This window comes from Papio anubis, chromosome X, assembly GCF_008728515.1.
Source record: "Papio anubis isolate 15944 chromosome X, Panubis1.0, whole genome shotgun sequence".
Lineage (NCBI taxonomy): Eukaryota > Metazoa > Chordata > Mammalia > Primates > Cercopithecidae > Papio > Papio anubis.
This window is the reverse complement of record NC_044996.1, coordinates 106,932,146-106,955,939: the sequence shown is the minus strand read 5'-3', so window position 1 is coordinate 106,955,939 and position 23,794 is coordinate 106,932,146. Positions and strand designations below refer to the sequence as shown.

The window sequence follows — 23,794 nt, the reverse complement described above, 5'->3', positions numbered from 1 at the left end:
GTATATTTACAAAGAAGAAATATAAATATGCACATAGCTGCCAATAAACATCCAAGAAAACATTCAATTTAACCAGTAGTCAAAGAAAGGCAAACAAAAGTTTCTGACAAATCTCAATTCTTGATATATTTTCTTTGCACTTACATAATATAAAAGCACTTACATAATATAAAAGGGAATGGAGAGGTGAGCGGGAGGAGTTGCAATTTTAGAGAAAATGGGCAGGGAAGGCCTCTCAAAGGTGGTAACATTGAAGCAAGGCATCAATGCAGTGAGAGCACAGGCCATGTGCTCCAGAAGTGTTCCAGGCTGAGGGAAGAGTAATGACAAGATCCTTAGGTGGGACCAAGCAGTGAGAAAGCCAGCTAGTATGTGACTGCAACCACTTGAGCTGAGTATTTGGGAATAAGTGGATATTCTGTACTACTGAACTATTCAGATAGACACATTCTGTGTGATAAGCAAAAAAGTGGATGTTACAACCCACAGAATGGGAAAAACTTTTGCAAATCATATATCTGAAAAGGGGCTTGTATCAACAATATATGAAGAATTCTTACAAGTCAATATTAAAAAGGCAAATAATTTAAAAATGGGCAAAGAATCTAAATAGACATTTCTCTAAAGCAAGTATACAAAAGGTCAATAAACACATGAAAAATGCATAATATTAACCACTAGGAAAATGCAAATCAAAACTACAATGAAATACCACTTAATGTTCACTAGAATGTCTAGAATAAAAAAGAAGTGTTGGCAAGGATGTGGAAAAGTTGGAACCCTAATACATTGCTGGTGGGAATGTAAAATGCTGCAGACACTCTGGGAAACTGTGACATTTCCTTAAGTGGTTAAACATAGAGTTACCATGTGATCCAGTAATTTCACTCCTAGGTATATACCCTATAGAGCCGAAAACATATTTCCTTACAAACACTTGTGTATAAGTGGGCATTTGGGCACATTATTCGTAATAGCTTAAAAGTGGAAACAACCCAAATGTCCATCAACTGATAAATGGATAAATAAAATGTGATATATCCATAAAATGGAATATTATCTGGAAATTAAAAGGGATGAAGTACTGATTCATACTATATCATGAATGAGCCAGTCACAAAAGATCACATATTATATGATTCCATTTGTATAAAATGATCCAGAATAAGCAAATCTGTAGAGCCAGAAAGTAAATTAGTATTTGCCTAGGACTGGAGGATATGTGGCGACTTGGGAGCAACAGTTAAGGGATGTAGGGTTTCTTTAATGTTACATAAAAATATATCAATGTCTTATGAATTTAATATTTTAAAAGGGATTAGAAATTAGACTAATTCTCTCGAAAGATATTAAATTCTTAAGACATTGATATATTTTATGTAACATTAAGTAGAGACTAGAATTACAAAGAGGCAGGACCTTGCCCAACTTGGGGGGTGAAAGAGTTGGAAAATGTAAAAGATAAGAAAGGTAAGACATCAGTTGACTTTGGTCTTGGTACCCAGACGAGCCAGAGCTACAGCCTTCTTTAAGGTATTAGGTCAGAGTTTTCTAGGATAGTAGCTGATGTAGTAAATTGATCTTTCGTCTTGGGATCCTGAATCCTAAGTCCATAATATTGGTGATTTACAACCTGGAAGTGATGAATGCAACACCAGACATCCACCCCCAACATTTCTTCATCACCAGAAGCTACTGTTGTGACTCCCATACCTAATGGGGCCCCCTTTGTGAAGTTGCACATAAATTGGAGCTTGAACTTTTTTTTTTTTTTTTTTTTTTTGAGATGGAGTCTCGCTCTGTCGCCCGGGCTGGAGTGCAGTGGCGCGATCTCGGCTCACTGCAAGCTCCGCCTCCCGGGTTTACGCCATTCTCCTGCCTCAGCCTCCTGAGTAGCTGGGACTACAGGCGCCCGCCACTTCGCCCGGCTAATTTTTTTGTATTTTTTTTAGTAGAGACGGGGTTTCACCGTGTTAGCCAGGATGGTCTCGATCTCCTGACCTCGTGATCCACCCGTCTCGGCCTCCCAAAGTGCTGGGATTACAGGCTTGAGCCACCGCGCCCGGCCGGAGCTTGAACTTTTTTTCCAGTGTAAGTATTTTTAAATGATTAGATTTTTTATAATGCCAATTTTATTATAAATCTATTTTGATTGGACATTTAAGACCACTTATAACATTGTTTAATGAGGAAATGTGTCCAGCTTTCAAACAAACGATTTAGAAATGATCTTTTGGAAACGTAAATTTTTTTGTGAACTAGAACTCCCTACATTTCAGAGCTCCTCTCTGAGTCATGGTGTGGATGTGGAGAAGGACAGCCTGAGAAAATAAGATAAGGGACTCCAGTTCTTCTTTTACATTAATATATAGTCACGTTCCTATTCTAGCATTTGCTGCTCTGATTTTCTGGGAACTACTTTAGAAGTCTGCACTTAGCTTGTTAGATATGATTTGCATGCAGTCGATACCCCAGAACTCGCATGTATGATGAATTTCATTAATCTAGTGATTTGTAAAAAGAGTTTGAATTAAACGCTCCTTCATGCTCCAGAGACTGCATTGGGCTGCTCTGTAATGGTTGCCACACTTTCTCCAAGGGAAGTGATGTAAAAATGAAAAGACAACTAGGAATGAAAGATAATCCAGAGACCTGCGGGTACAGCATTGCAGATCTTGAAACAGAAAAACAGTGTAGCTTTATTTAGATGTCTCACTGCTTTTTTTCCCTCTCTCTCGTTTCGTGAAGACAAATGATACTCTATGATACTCTCACTGTGCTTCAGCTTCTTACTCTATAATAGTAGTTTTCACTTAGGTGAGCCTCAAGCACCTGGAGAGCTAGTAAACATGCAGGTACCCCAGACCCCACACTCAGAGCTGCTAATTGAGTGAACCTGTGGTGGGACTGGAGCGTCTGCAATTCTAACAAGCACCCAAGCAGTACTGCTGCTGCTAGACCAGTAGGCACACTTTTCGTAGCATTCATCTATCATATTTAGAAAGCCACTTTCAACTCTAATTTTCTGTAAGTCTGTGATTTCATATTCTGACATCAGAGGCATCTGTGTGAGACCAGAGGTGAGCACTGACGATTGAACTTGCCCAACCATTTTCAGGACTCACCTTCTTCCTGATCCTGCAGAAACCAAAACATGGCTATGTTTAGTGTGTGCAAAAAGACTGCTCTCTGGTCTAGTTTTAGCCTTGAGGAAAAAAAAAAAAAAAAAAAAATGGTGGGAAAGAGAAGAACCAATTCTGAGTTCGAATTAAGATTACCAAATGCGTATTGAATGGCTTCAAAGCTATCTTTCTGTTTCCCGGGCACCCCCAAAGCCTAGATTCCCTTGAATCTTTCCTGATTTAGCGTGGTCCCTGGTAGGGAAGGACCCCAGCCTTTAGGAAATATGGGGGAACTGGAGAAATAAAGCAGAGGGGAGGGAGGTGGGAGTGTTGTAAGAAATAAGTCGAAGTAAATTGGGGACACTTAAGCTTTCAGTTCCTTTAAACATCTGTTTCCTTTGGGCAATTCACACTTCCAGAAGAGTTCTTGAGATGCTGTTTAAAGACAAAAAAAAAAAAAAAAAGTAGTGTTACAGCTCTTTTAGAATTTGTCTAGCAGGCTTTCCGGTTTTTACCAGAAAGCACCCCCCGCCAAAAAAAAATATATATATATTTTTTTGAAAGAAAAAAAAAGTGAGACTGAACTGTTAGCATATACCAAAGTTAGGGTCTTGAGAACCTAAGGTTTTAAAACACTTGACTGCTGACTCCAATCCAATATGGGTAGCCCTCACTTCAGAAGACAGTATTTGGTTTTAAAATGTTCAGTTCCGCTGCCTTTGTTTTCTGGCCATTTCTTAGTGGATAAGAACTATGTGTTAACTTTCCTTGGTGCCATTACTGAACTTATTTTAGACAACTCTTGAGAAATGTGAGAAAGTTGAAAAGTGGTCTGTTCCCCTTCCTCATTTTATATATATAGTATTATTTAACATATCTTTATTACATTTTATTTTGAAAATTTTAGCTATTTTGTTGTGCCAGCCATACATAATTGAATAATTAAAAATTACTGCCTGAAAGAAAATTTCCCACAATCCCATTAATCAAAGATAAATTCCTTTAACATTTTGCTGTGCATCATTCCATACATTTTTTCAGTGATTAATATCCTTATTTTCCACAAAATGGAGTCCTGCTATCCAAATAACTTAACCACCTTTTCCTGATAACATTATCGCAGATATTTTCCCATTTCACTCAATATTTTGCTATGCCACAGGACCCCATTGTATGAATATACCACCCTCTTAAGTAATCAGTGCTCTTTTTTGCTATTAAGCAGTGTTATGATGACCTTGCTTGCACGTACATTTTTCACATGAGTGTTCATTACTTCCTAAGGATAAATCCGTGTTAGAGGATAAACACTGTAAATGCTTTTAATACATAGTACCAAATTGCCCTGTAGAAATGAGCCTGTTTACACACTCTCTCAGCAGTGTCTGATGAGTAATCTGCATGTTTCAAAATGAGCTTTCATTATTTTTAAGAAGCGATTTCGTGACATTAGAGAATTTAAGTGTTGGTTTTTGAATGAAAGCATTAGCAAGCTGAATGTATTTGAAGTGGTGTTGAGGAATATTATTTGGAGCTGTCTCTCTTCACACAACCTTTCTGCAGCATTTTTGCACTGCCTTGATAAGAAATCGGTTCTATTATTAGTGGAAGATAGAGAGACTCTGAAATGTTCACCATCAGGTTTCCTCTGTGTTTAGGAGCTACATGTATGAAACTATTTTTCCTCAAATACTATTTCATATTTATCTGTGTAGTTGAAAAGCTTGTGCAGCCAAGTGTCTGTTTTCACAGTTCAGGACTGCATTCAGTTTTGATCTCCTGTTTTAAATATTTTTTGAATCAATAAATTTCTGTGCATGGTGCTTGGCATGCAGCATATATATATATATATTTATATAATTGTATATTTATATAATTTTATATAATTATATAATTATATATATGTAATTAAAGTAAGAAAAATCCAAGGTCCTCTATCTCCTACAAGGCTACAGAGAACTCTTGGAAAAAAATATTCCTTTATCTTCTAGGTGAGACAGTTACATACTCATTTGAAAATAAAAAACTTGGAATTCTAAAGCCGTTCTTGCCAATTCCTGCAAATATAGTGCTCAGATTTCACACCAGATTATTAACAATGACATGGATGTCTGAAATGATGGAAAAAGGATTAGACCCAGCAATAAAGAATGTCGCTAGGTTATGTTAAATTTCCCTCTTGGCCCTCAAGAATGCCCCTTTGGCCAGAGCTGGATAAAGTTCCATTATAAAAATAAGAGGTAGTACAAAAAATCTGAGAGATTTTTGTACTAAAAATGTGTGATTGGCATTCCAAAGAAAGTTGTATGTGATTCTGTATTATTTGGGGTTCTTGACAGAAACTGGCTTGACAATTTATCCAACAAACATTACTGAGGCATGTTCTGTGTCATATCCATTGTTTTCAGCATTCTATAAATGTCAACTAATTAATTACCCACCATTTTGTGAGCTATGGGTACTCATATTAGCCCATTTCACAGATAAGGAAACTGAGGCACAGAGCAGTTATATAAGTTGTTCAAGATCACTCAGCCAGTGAGTGGCAAAGCCAGCAGTCAAACCCAGGTAGCCTAACTCAAGATTCTGTGCTCTTAATTACTTAGCTATGCTGCATGGCATATATAAACATAAACACTGTTACAGCAGTGATGGTTTTTAGGAAATGTTAGCCTATATTTTTGACAGGAGGAAACTGGTCACTATTATTCTCTAATAGACTATAGTTCTTACCTTTGACTGTGCATTAAAATCACCTGGGGAGCTTTCCAAACTCAACCCAGACCACATCCCTGACCTAGTAAATCATTCTTGGAAGGTGGGACCCAAGCACCAGTAGTTTTTAAAGCTCCCCAGGTGATTCCAGTGTGCAGCCACGGTTGAGAAGCTCTAATCTGGGGAGAAGAGTCATTATCGATGGTCAATACTTTATCAGAAACATCTGAGGAAAAAGTACTGTGGCCATGTCTTGAGAACACTTCACTGAGTCTTCTAAGAGGTGAGCCTATTCCCAATGGAGCAGTCTTCTTCAAGTGGAGGCAATTTAAGTCTGAGAAAAATTGTTCTTTCTGAAGATGCCGTTTCCAGTCATATTTTAGAAAAGTCAAAGTATAAATCCATTGGTGTTAATGTAACATAGCCAGCTGTTTCAGTTTATTAGTCAGGTGAGTGGAATATAATGCTCTTACTCAAATCAGTGCCCAGTTGCTTTCAATTGTCTGCATCTGAATTTTGAGTTGAAGTCCAAAAGAGGTAAGAGAAAATCGGTGGATAGGGAAGACAGGCCGCGTGTCAGCCAGATGGCTAAACAGCATGAGACTTGGGCTGCAGCATCTTCAGTCCTCTGTGAATGCTGTAGAATGACTTCTTTCTTTCTTTGACTAGACATGGAAGGAAAATATTCAGCACATGAGAATTTCGAAAGAGTTTTTCTGTTGGAGCAGCTTCGTGAAATCGAATAGCAAGATGCCTTTCAAGAAAAGTGACTTTTAGTCATGGTGGTATGTGCATACCATACATAGTGTTTAAGGAAATCGACCAAACATGGGTCAGTAGTTAACCATAAATATTTCTGCTGCTTCATCTGAATCATGCTGGGAAAGTGAACCTGTTGTCTGGGGTATTTATTTTGGAATTGCCAGTTTGTTCGAACAAGACTCAGTCACATTGGGGAAATGGTGAGAACGATCTCTTTCGGCTAGACCCTTCAGTTTCTCTCAGAAGCCTGTGAGCTTGCAGGAATCCCCACTAGTTGAGGAGCATTAGGGCATTTCTCAAGGCTGTATATGAAAGGTAATTACAGAGGGTCTTGTTTCCATTTGTTCCTGCTGTGAAGTGTCTTCTAGAATTGCTTTTCTGTGACTGCTGTCTTGGGCCATATTAAAGGATCATGATGGTGGGAACAGACACTGTCCACTGCTGTTATGGGGAAAAATAGAGACAAATGGTATAGATTCTTGTACTCTTTGTAACATAATCTGTGACCCAAATCATCTTGTAAATTGCAAAATGTATTGTAAATACAAAAGAATGTTTAGTAGATATAGGTACAATATAAAGAATGATTTAAAAATACTCGGCCGGGCGCGGTGGCTCAAGCCTGTAATCCCAGCACTTTGGGAGGCCGAGACGGGCGGATCACGAGGTCAGGAGTTCGAGACCATCCTGGCTCACAAGGTGAAACCCCGCCTCTACTAAAGGTCACTTGAAAACTAGCTGGCGAGGTGGTACGCCTGTAGTCCCGGCTACTGGGAGGCTGAGGAGAATGGCGTGAAACCCGGGAGGCGGGAGCTTGCAGTGAGCTGAGATCCGCCACTGCACTTCCAGCCTGGGCGACACACAGAAGAGACTCGGGAGACCATCCTGGCTAACACGGTGAAACCCCGCTCTCTACTAAAATACAAAAACTAGCTAAGAGGTGGCGTCTGTCCTGAGATCCGCCACACTGTACTCCAGCCTCAAGGGCAGAGCGAGACCCGCCTCAAAAAAAAAAAAAAAAAAAAAAATACTCATGGGCCCACACCCCCAGTTTAAGAAATGGGAAAATAGCTCCTTAAAGACCCTTCCTCTGTTCCCTTTCCCAGTAGCATAACCTCCGGAGATAACCACTCCCCTGACTTGTCACTCGTTTTCTTCCTTACCTTTTTAGCAGCCAGAGTTATGTATGTATCCCTAAACAATATATTGTATGGTTTTGAAAACCAAGCAGCAAATACAAACCTAGCTGTGCAAGGAAAGAGAGACATTGGTTTTGTTTGATGAAAGTCCCAAGAGAAGGCAAGCTCACCAGGTCTCTGGGAGAAATCTGGCTTCTGCTTTCACAGCTTATTGTGGGGAAGTTGGTGGGCAAGGCCATGAGTGAATCTGAGGAAAAATGGGGCTCCTGATAGGCAGGACATTTGACAACACTGTAGTGTGGGACTGGTACTGAGCACCTAGCAGGAGTGTGGTGAGGGCACAGGCTGCTCTGCGTTTCCTGCTCTCCAGCCCTTTGATGCCTGCCTCCAGTTCTCAGAAGGCTGCCTTGGAGTGAAATGAGTCCTTTGCTGGTTCAGGCAGTGGAGAAGAGCAGGAATCTCCTCAGCCCATGCCAGGAAGAGCAAAACAGAAGAAGATGCATCCAGCTCACCCCATCATTGTTTTAACGGCAGGTTTAACGGCAGCAGGCGTCTTGCGATGAAAGTTCTCAGTGTGCCCCTCTCTTGAGTCACATTGCACCAATCTGGACTGGTTGTCTTCTTTTAGTACACAGCTGTCATCCGGAGCTTCCCTTGGCCTCTCTCCTGAGTTAGAGCTTCTTTTCTTTTTATATCTTCTGTTTTGCTTGCTGGTTTTAGTTGGAGCACTTCCAGTAACTTTGCGAGAAAGGGTACAAGGGAGGTAAATTTTTCAAGGCCTTGCATACCTGAAAATGTCTATTTCACTATCATACTTCATGGGAGTTTGGGAGTAGAATTCAAAGCTCTAAAGGAAAATTAATACATTGATCTGTTGTCTTCTATTTCTACTATGGCTGTAGAGAAGTATGAAGCCATTCTGATTCCTGATAGGATACTTAGGACCTGATTTCTTTTTCTCTCTACAAGTTTATAAAGTCTTTTTGTCCCCAGGTATCTGAAATGTCACACTAATGGGCCGTGACATGGGTTTGTTTTCATCCACTATGCTGGGCATTGTATGACATACTATGTGCCATTTCATTCTGACACCTCAATTCTTCAGTTTTGGGAAATTATTTTTGAAACATTTATTCTCCATTTTTCTTTTCATTCTGCAACTAACACTCAGGAGCTGGAATCTCCGTAACAGTTATCTGATTTTCTGTTTTCTCCTATTTTTCATCTCTTCATATTTGCTCTAATTTGGGGGTAATATCTTCTTATTTTTGATTTCTCATAATAATTTTCAATTCCAAAAATGTTTGTTTCAGTTCTTTAATTTTCTGGGTTAAAAAATCATTTTTTAATTTTATGGACGTAGTATCTTAGGTCTCCAAGGATATCATTGATATATATTTGCTTAATGTTTCTCCTAGGTGTATAGTCTCTGTTCCCAGTGCTCTTTTGTTTGCTTATTTTGATCTGTCTTCCTTGGTAGAGGCTTTTCTCAGATGTCTGGTAATCCTTGGTTTCTTGGGAACTAGAAAGCTGCTGTGAAGCTAAGCAGGTTGGTGGAGCTTGTTGAATTTTTTTTCACTATAGAGTGACCTGGGTTGGGCATTTGTTGGGAAATGCCTATGACAATATCTTTAGGTCTTTCACCTTGGGTCATTAGATGCCCTAGAGAAGCCTTCAAGTCTCCTGCAGGAAGGGTAGGTCTAGTGTTTAGTCTGGGAGCTTCTTGGGGAAAGAAGACTTGAGGGTAGTCTCTCTGCATTCAGGGTTCAGCGTGTATCTGGTCACTTAATGACCCTATTTTCATTAGAATACTCATGACCTGACTATGCCTCCCAGGATAGGTACCCTATGTTTTACCCTTTTTAGGAAATAATCCTCTGGATATTTTCCTGGCTGGGGAAAGTGCAGTCCCTCTGTGGAATGGAAAGGGGAGCTAGACGTAACAGTTTCTCAGATGCCTTCCTTTCCAGCCTCTGCACGTTTGAGACCCCCTTGTCCCCCAGTTCCAGAGAAGCCTTGTGCCCATTTTCAGCTTTGCTCACTGCTAGTTTGAGGTTTTTTTGTTTTGTTTTTATCTTTTTCCCTTGCCTGCTGAGTTGGTTACCACTCATCTGTCTGCTTTGGAGCTTCCAAAATGTTGTTCCTATTGTCCCATCTCCTGTTTTCCTGAGTTTGTCTTTTAAAAAACAATCCCTTTATGTGGTTTTTATGGTGTTTCAAGAGAGTGAAATTAGATGTATGTATTTCCACTGACTTAACCTGAAAGGCAGAACTGTTGTTTCTTTTTTACATTATTGAATCCGGTACGTTTTTGACTATTCGAAGCCCAAGGTTTCTGAGCATTTATGGAACACCTTTGTGCCAGGTACTGTTGTTGAGTTCTTTTCATGTGTAGAGATGCAAGTAGGAATGGATATTATCCTTAGTTTACAAAAGACAAGTTGAAACTCAGATTAAGCAGTGCATCCAAGGTCACTGCTAAAAAGTGGCAGTGCTGGGATCTGAATGCAGTCCAAGATTTGGGTTTTGAAACCCTGTGAAAGTTTTTACCCAGTCCAGTTCTTCCCGTACACCAGGGGCTGAGTTGAAATAATGCCTGTGAATCCTATTAAGATCTCTATGAGTTAACTGGACTTTGAAGGAGAAAAGTATTCTGACATGTTTTGAGTTGTGTAACCTTGATTGGGCTTTTACAAAGTGAATGGGGCACCCACAAAGCATGAGAAGCACCTGCTTTCCCCAGCTGCAGGGACTCTCGCCTCCCTGCTAGCTTGGTGTGTGGCTGAAGGTCATTCATGGGCACCGTTGTGCCGTCTATCTGGAGAACAAAGAATGCATGGTTTTCTGGCCCACCCAGTAGAATGTGTGTCTTATGGGTGATATTGTGCAGTAATGAAGGACTTATTTTCTATATGGCCACAAGGCTAGGTAACTCATTACCCATTCAGTGTCATGAGCACCAGCATCACATTTCCCTATTGAGAGCTTTGCTTTTTTTGCAACAGTATGAAGCCATTGATTTGCAAAATGGATACAGCCCAGCCATCAATGGGAGCTGTAGAGTCTTTACAGATTTAATTATTCTTTTTTTTTTGTAAACCTTTGTCAAACCAAATTGCTCAGACCAAATTATGTATCAAAAACTTTGTTTTCAGCATTAAAGAATTGCCTATAGCCTTAAGTATGGGCTGGGTGGATTCGAATATTAGAGTATTAGAAATATTGCTAAACAATGAAATCCTTTTTCCTCTCGAGTGTTGAGGGGTGTTATTTTTATAACACGTTTCAGCTTCAGTGAGCTTTCTAAGCATGGTTGCTTAGTTAAGTACAAGATTCTGTTTATATTCTTTTCTGTAACTATAGCTTCTCCTACAAGAATGTAATATAAAATACTTACACATAGCTGAAAACAAGCTTTTTTTCCCCAATGCAAAGTAATATCAGCCTGCCTCTGCCTATGAAACCTGAAATGAGCTGGGGTTCCATTTTCATACAGTGTCTCAAGTCAAATTATTTTTAATTTCTACAGAGAGAACCCTTTTCATTTAAAGGGATTGAAAGAGCACTGGACCACTTTCAGCTCCTTTAAAATGCACATTAGGGGCCTTTTAATGTCCTCTCAAGATTTTTTTTTTTAAAAGAACATTATAAGGACACTCCATACACTGCATTACTACATTGGTTTTCAAATTTAACTAGACCTTTTACCTAGAGAAGAAAATGATGAGTAACATATCCCATGAGTATTTTGAGAGAAATAAAATGCTTAAAGTGTTAAAATATTTTATTTTTAACACTTTTTCATCATAAGGATATCATTTCTTCCTTTCTTGCCTAAAGAGAAATATTTAGGTGTCTCACAGTAGAAAAATCTGCTATTCCAAAGCCAGATTTTGAATCCCATGAGAAATGTAGAAGACCTCGTGAAGGCAGACCTGTGATTTTGAGGTCACCATTACTCTAGACAACCTTGCACAAGGGAAAATGACTGGAAAGAAAACTGGACTTCAGAGTCAGATCTAGGTTTCAATCCTATCTCTACCTTGCATTCTTGGAAAAGTCATTGACCTCTCTGGGCCTGTTTCTGCATCATTAAATGGGGATAATTTGCAGCTTGCGTAGCTCTTTTAAGGTTTAGAGGGAACGTACATTAGAGACCTACTGCAGCAAGTGGCGTGTAATTGCAGGTTCTGATTATAGTCATAGCCTTAATTGACAGCGTTTAGTACTTGTTAGCTTCTGTTCTAAGAGTTTTACGTGTATTAACTCACCAAAGCCTCACAACAACTCTCTAAGGTAGGTACTATATTAATATCTCCACTTTACAGATGAGAAAACTGAGGCACAGAGAGTGTGCCCAAGGTTATACAGCTAATAAGTGGTGGAGCTGGGCTTTAAACCCACAAAGACTGTCTCCAGAGCCTCTCTCTCAACAGCTATACCTTATCCACTACACAGGGGTGGCTGATAATGATGATCTGAATCGTGGTCATCTGCAGGGCAGAGTTCCTGCCTCATTCATCTACGACAGTTATGGATTCTTAGTTTTTGTTTCTGGTTGGCCAGCAAAGCCCCTTCCTCATCCCTCTTTTCCACTCATCACTAAAGACAAAAACTTAAAAACCATGGCTTCAGGCTGCCAAAAGCCTAAAAACAAAACAAAACAGAACAACCACAAGATAAGGTGGGCTGGACAAGCTTGATCTATGGAGTACCCATTGCCTGCTATAGGTGGCGGTAGATTCTCCATAAGTGCTTGCTGAATGAATGTATGAAGCACTTTCCATAGCTTACTGAGGTGGGCTACTCTTGCTATACAAAATATATTTTTCCTCAGAGCCACTTTGCAATTTCCCTGAGCCCCTGTGAACCTCCTCTCACCTTTGAGTGCTGGTACCATACTCAGCGTCAGTATTTCCACTGAGCTTTCCGTGGCATGGCCAGCTTATCCACAATTGCCTTGCAGTGACTAAAAGATTTCCTTGATAAATATCAACTTTGAAAGCTATTCCAGTAAAGCAGGGGTTGGCAGAATTTGTCTTTAAAGGACAAGATAGTATTTTAGGTTTTGCAGGGCACAGGGTCTCTGTCACAACTACTCCACTGCGGCTCGAAAGCAGCCACAGTGTCCGTGGCTGTATTCCAAGAAAACTTCATCTACAAAGAGCCTGGCTGGTTGCATTCGGCCAGAGAGTGCTGATTTTCCCACTTTCCTGTGCTGAAGAATCATCTTTTGCAAATAGAGATTCCTGGGCCTACCTCTGTTAAAAGATAATATTCAGAAAAGGCAAAATCATTACTTTCATACAGATAAGGATGAACATGTTTTAAAGATTTCATTTTACTCACGTGAGGGAACCTGGCAGAAGTTATAAGCAGTTCAAAGGGAAAAAGTCAAAAAGCACAAATTTATGTTGAGTAAAGGAATAGAATTGCAAATGGAAGCAAAACTAGTTTTTTCCCCTAAATGGGGAGGGAAGTCAGGCAAAACCAGACAATGACAGAGTTTTTAATATCTTCCAGTTGCCTACAACTTACGAAGTTGCAAAATACCTCAAAAGCAGTGAGAGCTTAGAACCTGATAACCTAGAGGGATGTGCTCTACAGGCAACACAGAGTTTTGCATTTTATGCACCCTGGAAAGACTGGTTCGGTAGGTCTCATGTTGTACTCAGAAATCTGCATTTTGAACAGACTCCCAAAGCTTTGGTCAAGCAGGAAGACTTCGTGCCACACTTTGAGCAACACTGGTTCATTATTTGTATGCTGTTCTCTTTATTTAGAATACTCCTTCTGCTCTGAGCCTCTCTTCTGATTTAGGGAAATCAGCCCTCATCTTGTGAGGCTTACCCATCCATTTGATCAGATGGGTGATAGTTTTCTTTGTTGTGGGGATTGGAAGGGACAGGGAAAGATTGACTAATGGGAAAAACAGCCTCATTTTACATTTTTAAAATGTAAAAGGACAAAATGATGGAGACTTAAGCCATCCAACGATTTAAAAATATTTTGGGCAGATTAAGGAAGGTGTTTGTAATGGAGGAAGAATGAACCTTGGAAGTTGTTGGTGCAGTGAACCTCAGGAAGGTGGAGGAAGGAAGATGGAGGGAATCAGGCCATCACTGGGAAGGACCATAGGGTGGTACAGACTAGAACAGGAAGCTTGAATTCTAAATCATCAGGAGTACAGAGACTTCAGTGAGCATGTTAGGGAAGTCAGAACTCGTTAAGTTCACAATCCATTATACATTTACTTTCTTACTGATCTTTAACTGTCAGCCACTATTCATCTCCATCAAATGCTGTTCCTCTCTGGATAGAACAGCAGACCTGGCTTGTGCATTTCCGGAGGATGGGGAAGTTCAGAAAGCCCCCAGACTGTCAGCCAGATGACTTCCTTTTTATTGGGCTTTTTCTCTGTGTGAATAAGCAAAGGGATCACAGACAGACAGATGGTTGGGTGGGTGTTCTTGATAGCGTGTAGTTGGAAGTTACTGTCAAGTCAGGGTGCATGCGGCATAATTTCCCCTCTGATTTGCTTTCCAGCGGGAACTTTTGTGTCTGAGAGAGAGTGGGAGAGTAAGGAGGGTTCATTCCCCCACAAATCTTTTACTCAAACCATCTGGCTTCTCAGCTAGTCGCTGAGCTACCTTGAGAGTGGTACCATTTCATACTAGCTAGGAGAGTCTTCATGTTAATTCCTTTGCTCAGTGAGTTCAGCAGTTTACAGGGCAGACATTTTCCTTCATCTGATTCTCTGTGAGATGCTGTGTTAGGTTTCGGGGCTTCATTGGACAATGGGCACAGATCCTGGCTGTATAGGATTGGGAGTTGGTGGTCTCTCTGTGGGTGGTGGGGAGGCATCTGGGTGGCACAGACTGTGGAACAAAGTAGTTGTGTTATAGTGGAAGCTGGATGGCTTTTCTTCTTAGCGGTGAAGCTGTGTCTTTGAAGACATTGCACTTTGACACCTGTGTCTTGCTAAGGATTTTGTCCCTATCTTGTCTTTGTCCTGAGATTATATCTTAGGACCTGCCAATTTTGCTGGAAATGGCAAGTTACCATGCACTGAAAAATCTCAGACAGCCAAGAAATGTACTATTTTTGCTAGCCTCAAGAGCCTAAGTGATAAGAGTGTCCAGGTGGTGGCCACTGCTGCCCCTGGGATATCTCAGGCCTCCTGCTTGACTGGGAGGCAGCAGCCACGCCAGCTGTTTGGGCCCCACTCACACCGGGGCCCCCATAGCATCGGAGTCTGCCCTGCTATGGAATTTGGGATGCTGCCCTTGTTGCATTCACTCTTCTTTGAGTACTTGGTGCTGCTTAAAAGAGCACAGCAAGTGTTCTTTGCAGGTGATATTGTTCATGCTCTCACCTTGTTTAGACTCCAAATGGCACCTGAAATGGCATAGGTTATCAGTGTTTATTAGCTAAGGCATGGCTCAGTCTTGAGTCTCTCTCAAGAGCTACAGGAAAGGCCTTTGCATTGTCTCTAAATGATGCTTTGCTGCTTATTTTAATCACAGAAGCCTTAAGGGGGCTGATAGTTGTATGGAGGATAGGAGCTTGTTTAGCAGGCAGGACATATTGTCCTTTTAGATTCATAACCCTTCATTCCTAAATTAGATTGAAAATCTGAGCAGCTCTGTGACATCCACAGTATTGACATTCTCGGTTTTGTGTTCATGGGTTGCCAACACAGAGCATACTCTGACAAAACTGTAAAATTGTATATAACTTAAGAATGAATTTTTATGATTAGGGGCTCTCCTGTATTGTACAAATCATCTTATTTTGGGGTTGCAGATAGTAATAAATACAGAAGTTTTATAAACTTACATTTGGAAGTGAAATAAAGAAAAATAAGGAAGTATGTGCTCCAAACCAAAAATGAAGCTATTCAGATTTTCCTAATTTAAGCATATTTTCCCATTCTTTTCCCTAAGAAGATTTTTTTTTTTTTACCATATATCCCTTTGTATCTTTTAAATTTTGTATTACATTCATTTGTGATCTTTCAGAAATAAATAAATAAAAATGCACTGGCTTCCTGATCAGAAAGAGGGAATAATTGCTATCACTTGCATTTCAGAAACATAGCATCCAAACTGATGTGATTGTGGTGACCTGTCCCACTTAGTTTTGCTGATGTACTATAATTCCTTTCTCTAGTGAGGCTGACTTCAGAAACAGATGCAGATGCAGAATTTTAATCCAGGGTATGCTGTATGTAAGTAACTTTTGCATTTACAATCTACCATTTGACTTTTTATGACTAATAATCCACAAATATCTAAACTAATTTATAAAGGCAAAAACTACTGATTTAATGTAGTACTCTGCTTCTGGATCCCTGAAGTGAGTCAGAAAAATTTCAAGTTGCCACGCCTTGGCCAGACCCCACAGTATATTTGTGATTGGTCCTGAAGTTAGTTAGTTAAAATAACTTGAAATGTTTCATGCTTAGTTCTAGGATCTATGCTTTCTTTGATTTGACTGGGACTGAAAGGCTCAGAATAACTGAATATCCTTGGCTCTAAATAAGAAGCTGTAACTTTGGGCCAGGTGCAGTGGCTCATGCCTTTGGGAGGCCAAGGCAGGAAGGTAGCTTGAAGTCAGGAATTTGAGACAGTCTGGGCAACATAGTGAGACCCCTGTCTCTATAAAAGCTTTTTAAAAGTAGCAGGGCATGGCAGCATGTGCCTGCAATCCCAGTTACTTGGATGGGTGAGTTGGGAGGATTGCTTGAGCCCAGGAGTTCTGAGCTGCAGTAAGCTGTGATTGCACCACTGCACTCAAGGTTGGGCCACAGAGTGAGACCCTGTCTTTAAAGAAAAAGAAAAAAAGAAGCTGTAACTTTAGTTAGGATTCTGACTGGTATGCCATATCTTGCATTAGTTCAGAATTGGGTCCTACTTGGGAAGGTGGAGGGATTGAGTGCCATGTTGGCAATTTACCTTCAGTAGAATGTAAAGTAAGCCCATGGTGAGGCAAAGAAAAGCAGTACTAGTTCTCATGCCTGTCTTTAATCTTGGTTTCTATAACTTGTTTAGTTCAGACTTGGTTCTTTCCCCTATTTTTCTGATGTTGATCACATGCTAGTGTGATCTGCAAAATAATATGCAAATATTAGTTGTGTGCATATTTCTCTTTGTTTGGGATAGCCTTGCTCACTGAAGAGAATAAGAAGCTGGGTTTCTCCTCATTTACATAACAAGTAATATGGTATGGAAGATGGAACCGAAGATTTGAGGTCAGAAGACCTAAGTTCTATGGCTTTTCTACAATCTAGATGGTTGGTCTTAAATCTTGATTGATTTGTAGTTTGTTGTTTTGTACAGTTGAAGCTAACCCTTCTCATCTCACAGGGAAGTTGTGGAGATCCGAGGAGAGCCCATGTGAGGCAGCACTTTGTTAACACTGAAGTGTGATCATTGTCAGTTTTATTTACTCCTATTTGTAAGCATTACTAGCAGACCCTTTGGTTTCTGAGAAATTTGGCTTTCTTTTTGAATGACAGGACAAGCACTGAAGCTAATGCCATGTAGTACGATCAAAGACCTTCCTGGAACTCAGCTTCCATTGCTCCCAATAATCATGAAGAGGATTCAACTTCAATCACTGAGAAGTTGAAAGCTCACTGTGCGTTCTGGGAGTTTCTCTCCACCTGGCTTCCAAAGCACCTCCTTCTCTTGGCTATCCTTCTATCTCACAGGTTGCTCTTTCTCAGCCTCCTTTACTAGTTCTTACTCTCTCCCTAGTCCCTTAATGCAGGGTGGGTTCCAGGTCTCAGTCTGTGGCTCTTTCCTCTGTACTCGTTTGGTGACCTCATGCCATCTCATGACATTAAAGTAACGGCAAGAACCTCACTAACTTTCGCACCAACCTAATAGCTCAATCCTGAAAACTCTGACTTTCTCCTGAAATCTGGACTCATTTTCCGTGGCCATCTCTATATTGATATCCCAAACTCAATATGCCCTCAAACTGAACAGATTTTTCTTTCCTTGAAACAAAACAAAAACCAGTTCTGCCCACAGCTGCACCCTTCCTGAAGCCCCCACTTTTTTATTTCCTAAATTATGCTCTAGATACTTCTCCATGGACCCTCCCACACTCCCCAGTGCCTTTGGTAGAGTCACAAGGAGGAGAAATAAGTGTATCTCAGTGTTAGAACTGAAACACAACCCACATTTTCATCCACTGTGCTTATTTTAAGGATGAGGAAACAGACCGAAGGTAACACTTGGGATGCATGGATTCTTATTATCTTGGCAAATAACTCTGAGAACTTTTGAGTGTTTTTTGTTTTGTTTTGTTTTCATTTGTTTCAGAGCCATACAGTGTAGTCATTTATAAAGATGGATAGCCTAGGCTGGCTCCAGGCAAGAGGCACAACCAAATAATATATTAGACATAATTTGCCTTTCAGCATTTCTGTTATCTACCTAGTAAGCTATGACCCCCGCCCCATCAGCCATCAAAATGTTGTTATTTAAAGCTTCACACTGTAAAGCTGTATTATGCCTACCGGCTGGAGGAAATGTTGCTGCCAGATTGGTTCTGACCACACACGTCTGTTGAGACCCTGAAAACCAGGTTCGTGACGAAAGGTACTATGGAAGGACAATTATTGTATTTATTTTTAGGTTGTTAAATTATTTATGTTAACAGTTGAGAGACTTCTCTGTTTTTTGACTAATGAATGTTGACTTCTCTAAGTAAGGTTAGTTGTGCTCAGTAACCTTACGGGTCACTGAAGAAATAGGTTTTAGTTATTAATGTTCTCTGAGCTAAGAAACATTGCCTAGAAATAGTAACTAGAGCCTAAAGGTTTAAGTCAAGAAGAAACAAATAATCAAGGCAGAATTGTCTTGCCCAATTATAAGTAGTGTATTTAATCTTTCTGTATCTTGCTCCCTTGAATTAGAAAGCAAAAATACAATATTGAACGTTCAATCCTCTAAGGTGGTAGTTCTCAACCTTGACAGTACATTGGTATCACTTGGGGTTTAAGGAATATTCATGCCTGGGTTTCACCCCCAGATAATCTAATTTAATTGGTTTGGGGTGTGACCCAGGAATCAGGATTTTTTAAAGCTCCCCAGATGATTTTTAATATACAACTAAGGTTTGAGAGTTTCTACAATGAATTCTTGAAAGCAGTTTGCAGAGGTCTGTCCTACTTTTTTGTTTTCTGGAAGAGACCAGACACCTTTGGAATTTTCCATATCTTTTACTTGTTTATGGAAGATATAAAGATGAAAAATAGTTCTGCTTGCCTGTGAACAGTATACTTTTTCTGACTCTTGAGCACTAGCAACATGTATCTAGCCAGTTACCAAGGCATGGAGCAGATACATTTCCCACCCTGTTGAGCTTAGGAGGTTCTTATTATTGTCTCCCTTAATCTGTCTAAATCCTAAGATCAGCTCACCACCACCCACCCAGTAATTGCAGGCCTGAGATTTGAACCCTGGTCTTTCTGACTTTAAAACTCCTTTTCTTAACTACTGAGGCAAAGTCTAGTAGGATTCACCAAACCCCATTCCATCTTCTTCCTAGGCACACAGCTAGACTACCTTTCTCAGCCTCCCTCAGAGTTAGGTGTGGTCAGGTGGCTGGGTTCTAGTTGTTAAGGAAAGCAGAAGTAACGTGAAGTAACGTATGCCACCTCCAAGCGTTGCCTCCCTGGGTGATCTTCCATTCTTTCCCCATCTGTTGGCTACAACTGAGGACCATCTTTGGATGGCTCCCTTCCAAATACTCACAGTGTAATTCTATGTGAACAAGAAGAATATGTTAAGGGAGAGACTTGAGGGTTTATCTGTTTGAGCAGCTAGCCCTACCTGAAGATAAATACTGTGTATTAATGACCCAATGGAGAGGGGAAAACAATAGAGATGACAGGAGATGTGATCCAGAGCACAGGTGAAAGCATTAGTTTTGAACAAGATACGTCTTTGATTTTGAGAATTGGGAAGGAGGATGAAACAAGTGTGTATACATGAAAATTTTAGAGGTATGAGGCAATTTTCTTTCTGATAGCTTCAATTTTCTTTGTGATGTATAAGACATAAGTCATCTGTGGGAACTTCGTGGGACCAAGTAAATAGTTTAAGGAGATAGTGTTTTGAAAAACATTATCTTATGGAGAATGGAAAAGAGATCCAAAGGAGAAAATTACAGACAATGCCAGGAATCTATTGAGGATGGGAATCATGTGAATTTGTCACTGCAAAGACTGTTTCTTGTTCACTGCTATTTCTTCAGTGCTTGGCATTGTGCCTGGGACAGGGCAGGCTTTGAATAAATGATTGAAAAATAAATATAGTGGCACTAAAGAAGTGACAGCTGGAAAAATGAGAGGGCTATGGTCAAAGAGTGGGATTTTAGATATACTATTCTGGAAGTACTTTCAGGTTCTGACAAATTTTATGTTCTGGCTATGGGAGTAGATGGCAGACATGGAATGAAGGTGAAGATCATTGCCATTGGGGATACTTCAGGACTGAGACGCTAAGGGCAAGAAGTCACCCTGGATAATAGGGCATGGAATACAGTATAACCATCAACCAGCTGTCAATCTTTAAAAATATAAAGAGATTGGTACTTGACATTAATAGGAAGTGATAGAGTATGGTATATGGTATAGCCAGATGGTCTGAGCATCAGGAGAGCAGGATGACTATTCGAGAGTGAAAAGGCAGTGATCTGGAAGTTGCACTGGGGCATGAGAAAGATGTTAACCCTGCCTCCTGGCAATGAATGTGTTGGGTGTAGGAGAAAGGGCCACAGAAGACACAGTACCCTCAGAGGAGATCTGGGTTCCAGAGAGGACTGGGAAGTGAAAGGCACATTCAGAAGAGAGGAGTTTATTTTTCAACGAAAGAACTGAGTAACAATGGGAAGACTTTGGGTAGGTGTGTAGGGTGTTGCAGTGAGTACCGGTTGTCCCTTGCCACATTAATGCTGCACAGAAACCATAAATCCTTGAGAGCATTCAATAATAAGTTTATTGTGCATGTTTCTGGAGTCAGATTGGGTGGGGGGGGGCTAGGTGGCTCTAATGGTCTTGGTTGAACTTACATACATGTCTAGGGGTTACTTAGCTGTCAGCTAATCTATACTGGCTTTGGCTGGGGTAACTTGGCTCTGCTTTGTGTGTATCTCATCTTTCTTCTGGGACCAATGGACTAGCCTGGATGTGGCCTTATCATAGTAAAGATAGAGACAAGAATGAAAGCAAGCAGAATTGCTTAAGTGCTCTTCAGTCTTCTGCTTGGGTCAGGTCACTTTTGCTAACATCTAATTTGTCCAAGAAAGTCACATAGCTAAGTTTCAAAGTCACAAAATTATATAGCAAAGGGTAGGGATGTAAGAAGGGGTGGGGAAGTGGGGCATTTTTTGCAATTTATCACACATCGGGAAAATAGATAAAGAGAAAAATTGAAGAGACTATGGCTGGAAGAATATACGTTGAGGGATGAGCAAGGATGACTTGTAAGTTAAGCCGGTGTGGTGGTTGGCTGGCAGAAGCATTAGGTTCCAGTAGGCATCTGATGGATTGGCAGTGGGCACTCAGAGCCCCCTCAGAGGAAACTGATCCACTTACCCTCTTGGCCTTAGTTTCTGCATATGTAAATGGAGATGCTAACACTTTTCAGACTGTTAGGTTAGTGAGGTAATACTTTCGAAAGCATTTTGTAAACAATAAACTTAAAATATGGAGGTAGGTGTGAATGTGTGTACTAGTCCAACACCCTTTTTCAGCATAGATAGGCTACCGGGTAGCTAGTCCCCAGGCATGTGAGTAAGCCCAGTCAAGATCATGAGAGCCACAATGAGGAATGTTGGGGCCAGATTGCCATGTAAAGTCTGCATAGTTGTCTCAAACCCCTGCCAAAGCTAAAGTGACTCAAATCCTATGGTTTAAAAAAAAGTCTCTTAAAAATTATTTTATCTCTAGTATACTTTTTGAAAGTATACTCAGTTTGACTGAGTGGTTTTTGCCCCTTGTGAGGGGATGGCACCAGATACATATGTATCTGACATACGATGGTACAGAGTACAGACCCTAAACTGGTAATAATGCATGCCTCCTCTAGAGGGCAGTGCCCTCCACCCAGCCCTTGCTAAGTCCTCTGGTGGCCACAGTAGGACTCTATAGCTCTTTCTTTCAGATCACCTGCTGAGAGCCCTCTGGACTTGAATATGGGAAGCAAGTCAGCCTAACTTCAAGTGGCTTGCACTGGGCTGTCTCTCTGAACTCCCTTGGATGAAGGTGTACTTCCCTGCTGTCTAGAACAGGCTTTTCAGATGCAGAGTTCTAGATCGTATTGTCTTCTCCTGGGCAATGTCCAGAAATAGGAGTCCATTGGCATTAATGCCAAGTACTCTTTTTATACCCCCCTCCACAATGCCTGCTGTGGGGCATGGGAGCTGTGTTGGTAAGTGGACTCCCAGGGGCGTCCTGTAAGTCCCAAGCAAGGTATGCAAATGACTCCAGGATCACATCTATGGGTGACGACCTATTTATAAATGTGGCTTTGGAAAGACTTTGGCAAATATGATTTTTTTTGTCTTAGGAACACTTATGGTGGCAATTCTGTTAAAAATAAAAAGAGAAGAAAACAATTCCAGTCCTCTTTTACTGAGCAGGGAAAGAGTCCTTACCTATGCATGGTGGGCAGAGTGTATAGTACCCATCTGTGGAGGCTTTCAAATGAATGTCATGGATTTTGACTTAAATAGCACAATAAAAATCTCTGCATGCAAGATTGCACTGTCTGCCTTATTCTTCTGTTTCATCTCAGGTCAGCATTGGAGTTGAATGTCAAAGCTCCTTATTTTATATTCAGCTGTCAACTGGGTATTCTGATGGTTTTTAATACCTCTGACCTCTTGAACATTCCTTGGTGGATTTGGAAAACTGAGTTATTTATCAATTTATTGACTTGATTTTCATTTCACATTTACCAAGTATTTGTTTTTGGAGGACTTGATGACATCATCATTAAAAGGAATGCCATTCATTGGAGTCTTTTAAGGTTTGTGCAGTACAGGTGGCTTTGCATTTTTATAGCTATTTTTAATGACCAGTAATTTTTAATTGTTTGAGGCCTTGGATGGTCTTTGGGTCTGTCCTAAGTAACATAGATATGGTCAAGAACCATGTTGTATATTTCAAATACTTTTCCCCCTTGATTTTTTTGTTTTCTTTTTAAATAAAATCTATGGTAGTTTTGTTCAATAGAAACAGTATGTGAGCCTTGTGAGTGATTTTAAATTATCTAGTACCCACGTTAAAAAGTAAAAAGAAATAAGTAATATGCATGAAATGTTTTGTATTCTTTATTTTTCATATTCTTTGCAATCTGGTGTGGATTTCACACTTAGAGCACATCTCAGTTTGCTCTAGCCACATTTCAAGTGCTCAGTAGCCACTGGCTAGTTCAATGAATAACACAGACCTGTAGCATTAAGACAGTGATGTGATACGATATGGAGAACCTTCCACCACGGTTTGTGTACTTTGTTGTTGTTGTAAGCAGCAGCATCTTGATTAAATTTGGGACAATACACTTGAATTACTTAAATTGCATCCCTAATTATCACATGGTTCACTTGATTACCCTTTAGCACCTTGTTGCTTTTTGAGTAGCACTGGAAGAAAATGTGTTGAGAACCACTATGGTGTTTCTGAAAAAGCTTTGGAATAGCAAAGCTAAGCAGAAATACTGAGGCTAGCTGCTCTGAGAGACAATATTTATGTGGATGCATATACACGGTAAAAGACTCACCACTTTAGAGCACTCCTTAGGAAAAAGGGACAGGAGGTGTGATGCTTAGGGCCAAATATCTAAGAGTACTACAGCTTGTTCCACCTTCATGTTCCTCTGACCTGAGGGCCTCCAGTGCCCCTTAAGTATGTCTAACATTGCATGTATATGTAGAACTTACAGGAATTTGGCCTCCTCATGGGCTTTTTAGAAAACAATTCTGGGGAAACCCAGACTTGTATCAATTTAAGTCTCTGCTCAATTTAGTATTTGC

The 23,794-nt window shown here is 40.3% G+C and overlaps 1 protein-coding gene and 1 non-coding gene across 3 annotated transcripts in view; both read left to right on the top strand.

Annotated features, from left to right (window-relative positions):
• Positions 1 to 23,794, top strand: part of TSPAN7 (tetraspanin 7) — a 120,079-nt gene that overhangs the window by 41,089 nt on the left and 55,196 nt on the right. The window contains exon 1 of one of the 2 annotated variants that reach the window (XM_009197404.4): positions 15,926 to 15,968. The exons of the other annotated variant lie outside the window; for it this stretch is intronic. Within the exon in view, the coding sequence (XP_009195668.1) occupies positions 15,960 to 15,968 (9 nt within the window). The 5' untranslated portion in view covers positions 15,926 to 15,959. Of the gene's footprint in view, positions 1 to 15,925; positions 15,969 to 23,794 lie in introns of those variants that run through there. 2 annotated transcript variants of the gene reach the window in all.
• Positions 3,588 to 3,649, top strand: LOC116272233. Its single transcript, XR_004180953.1, has one exon. It is a non-coding gene; the product is annotated as a U7 small nuclear RNA (small nuclear RNA).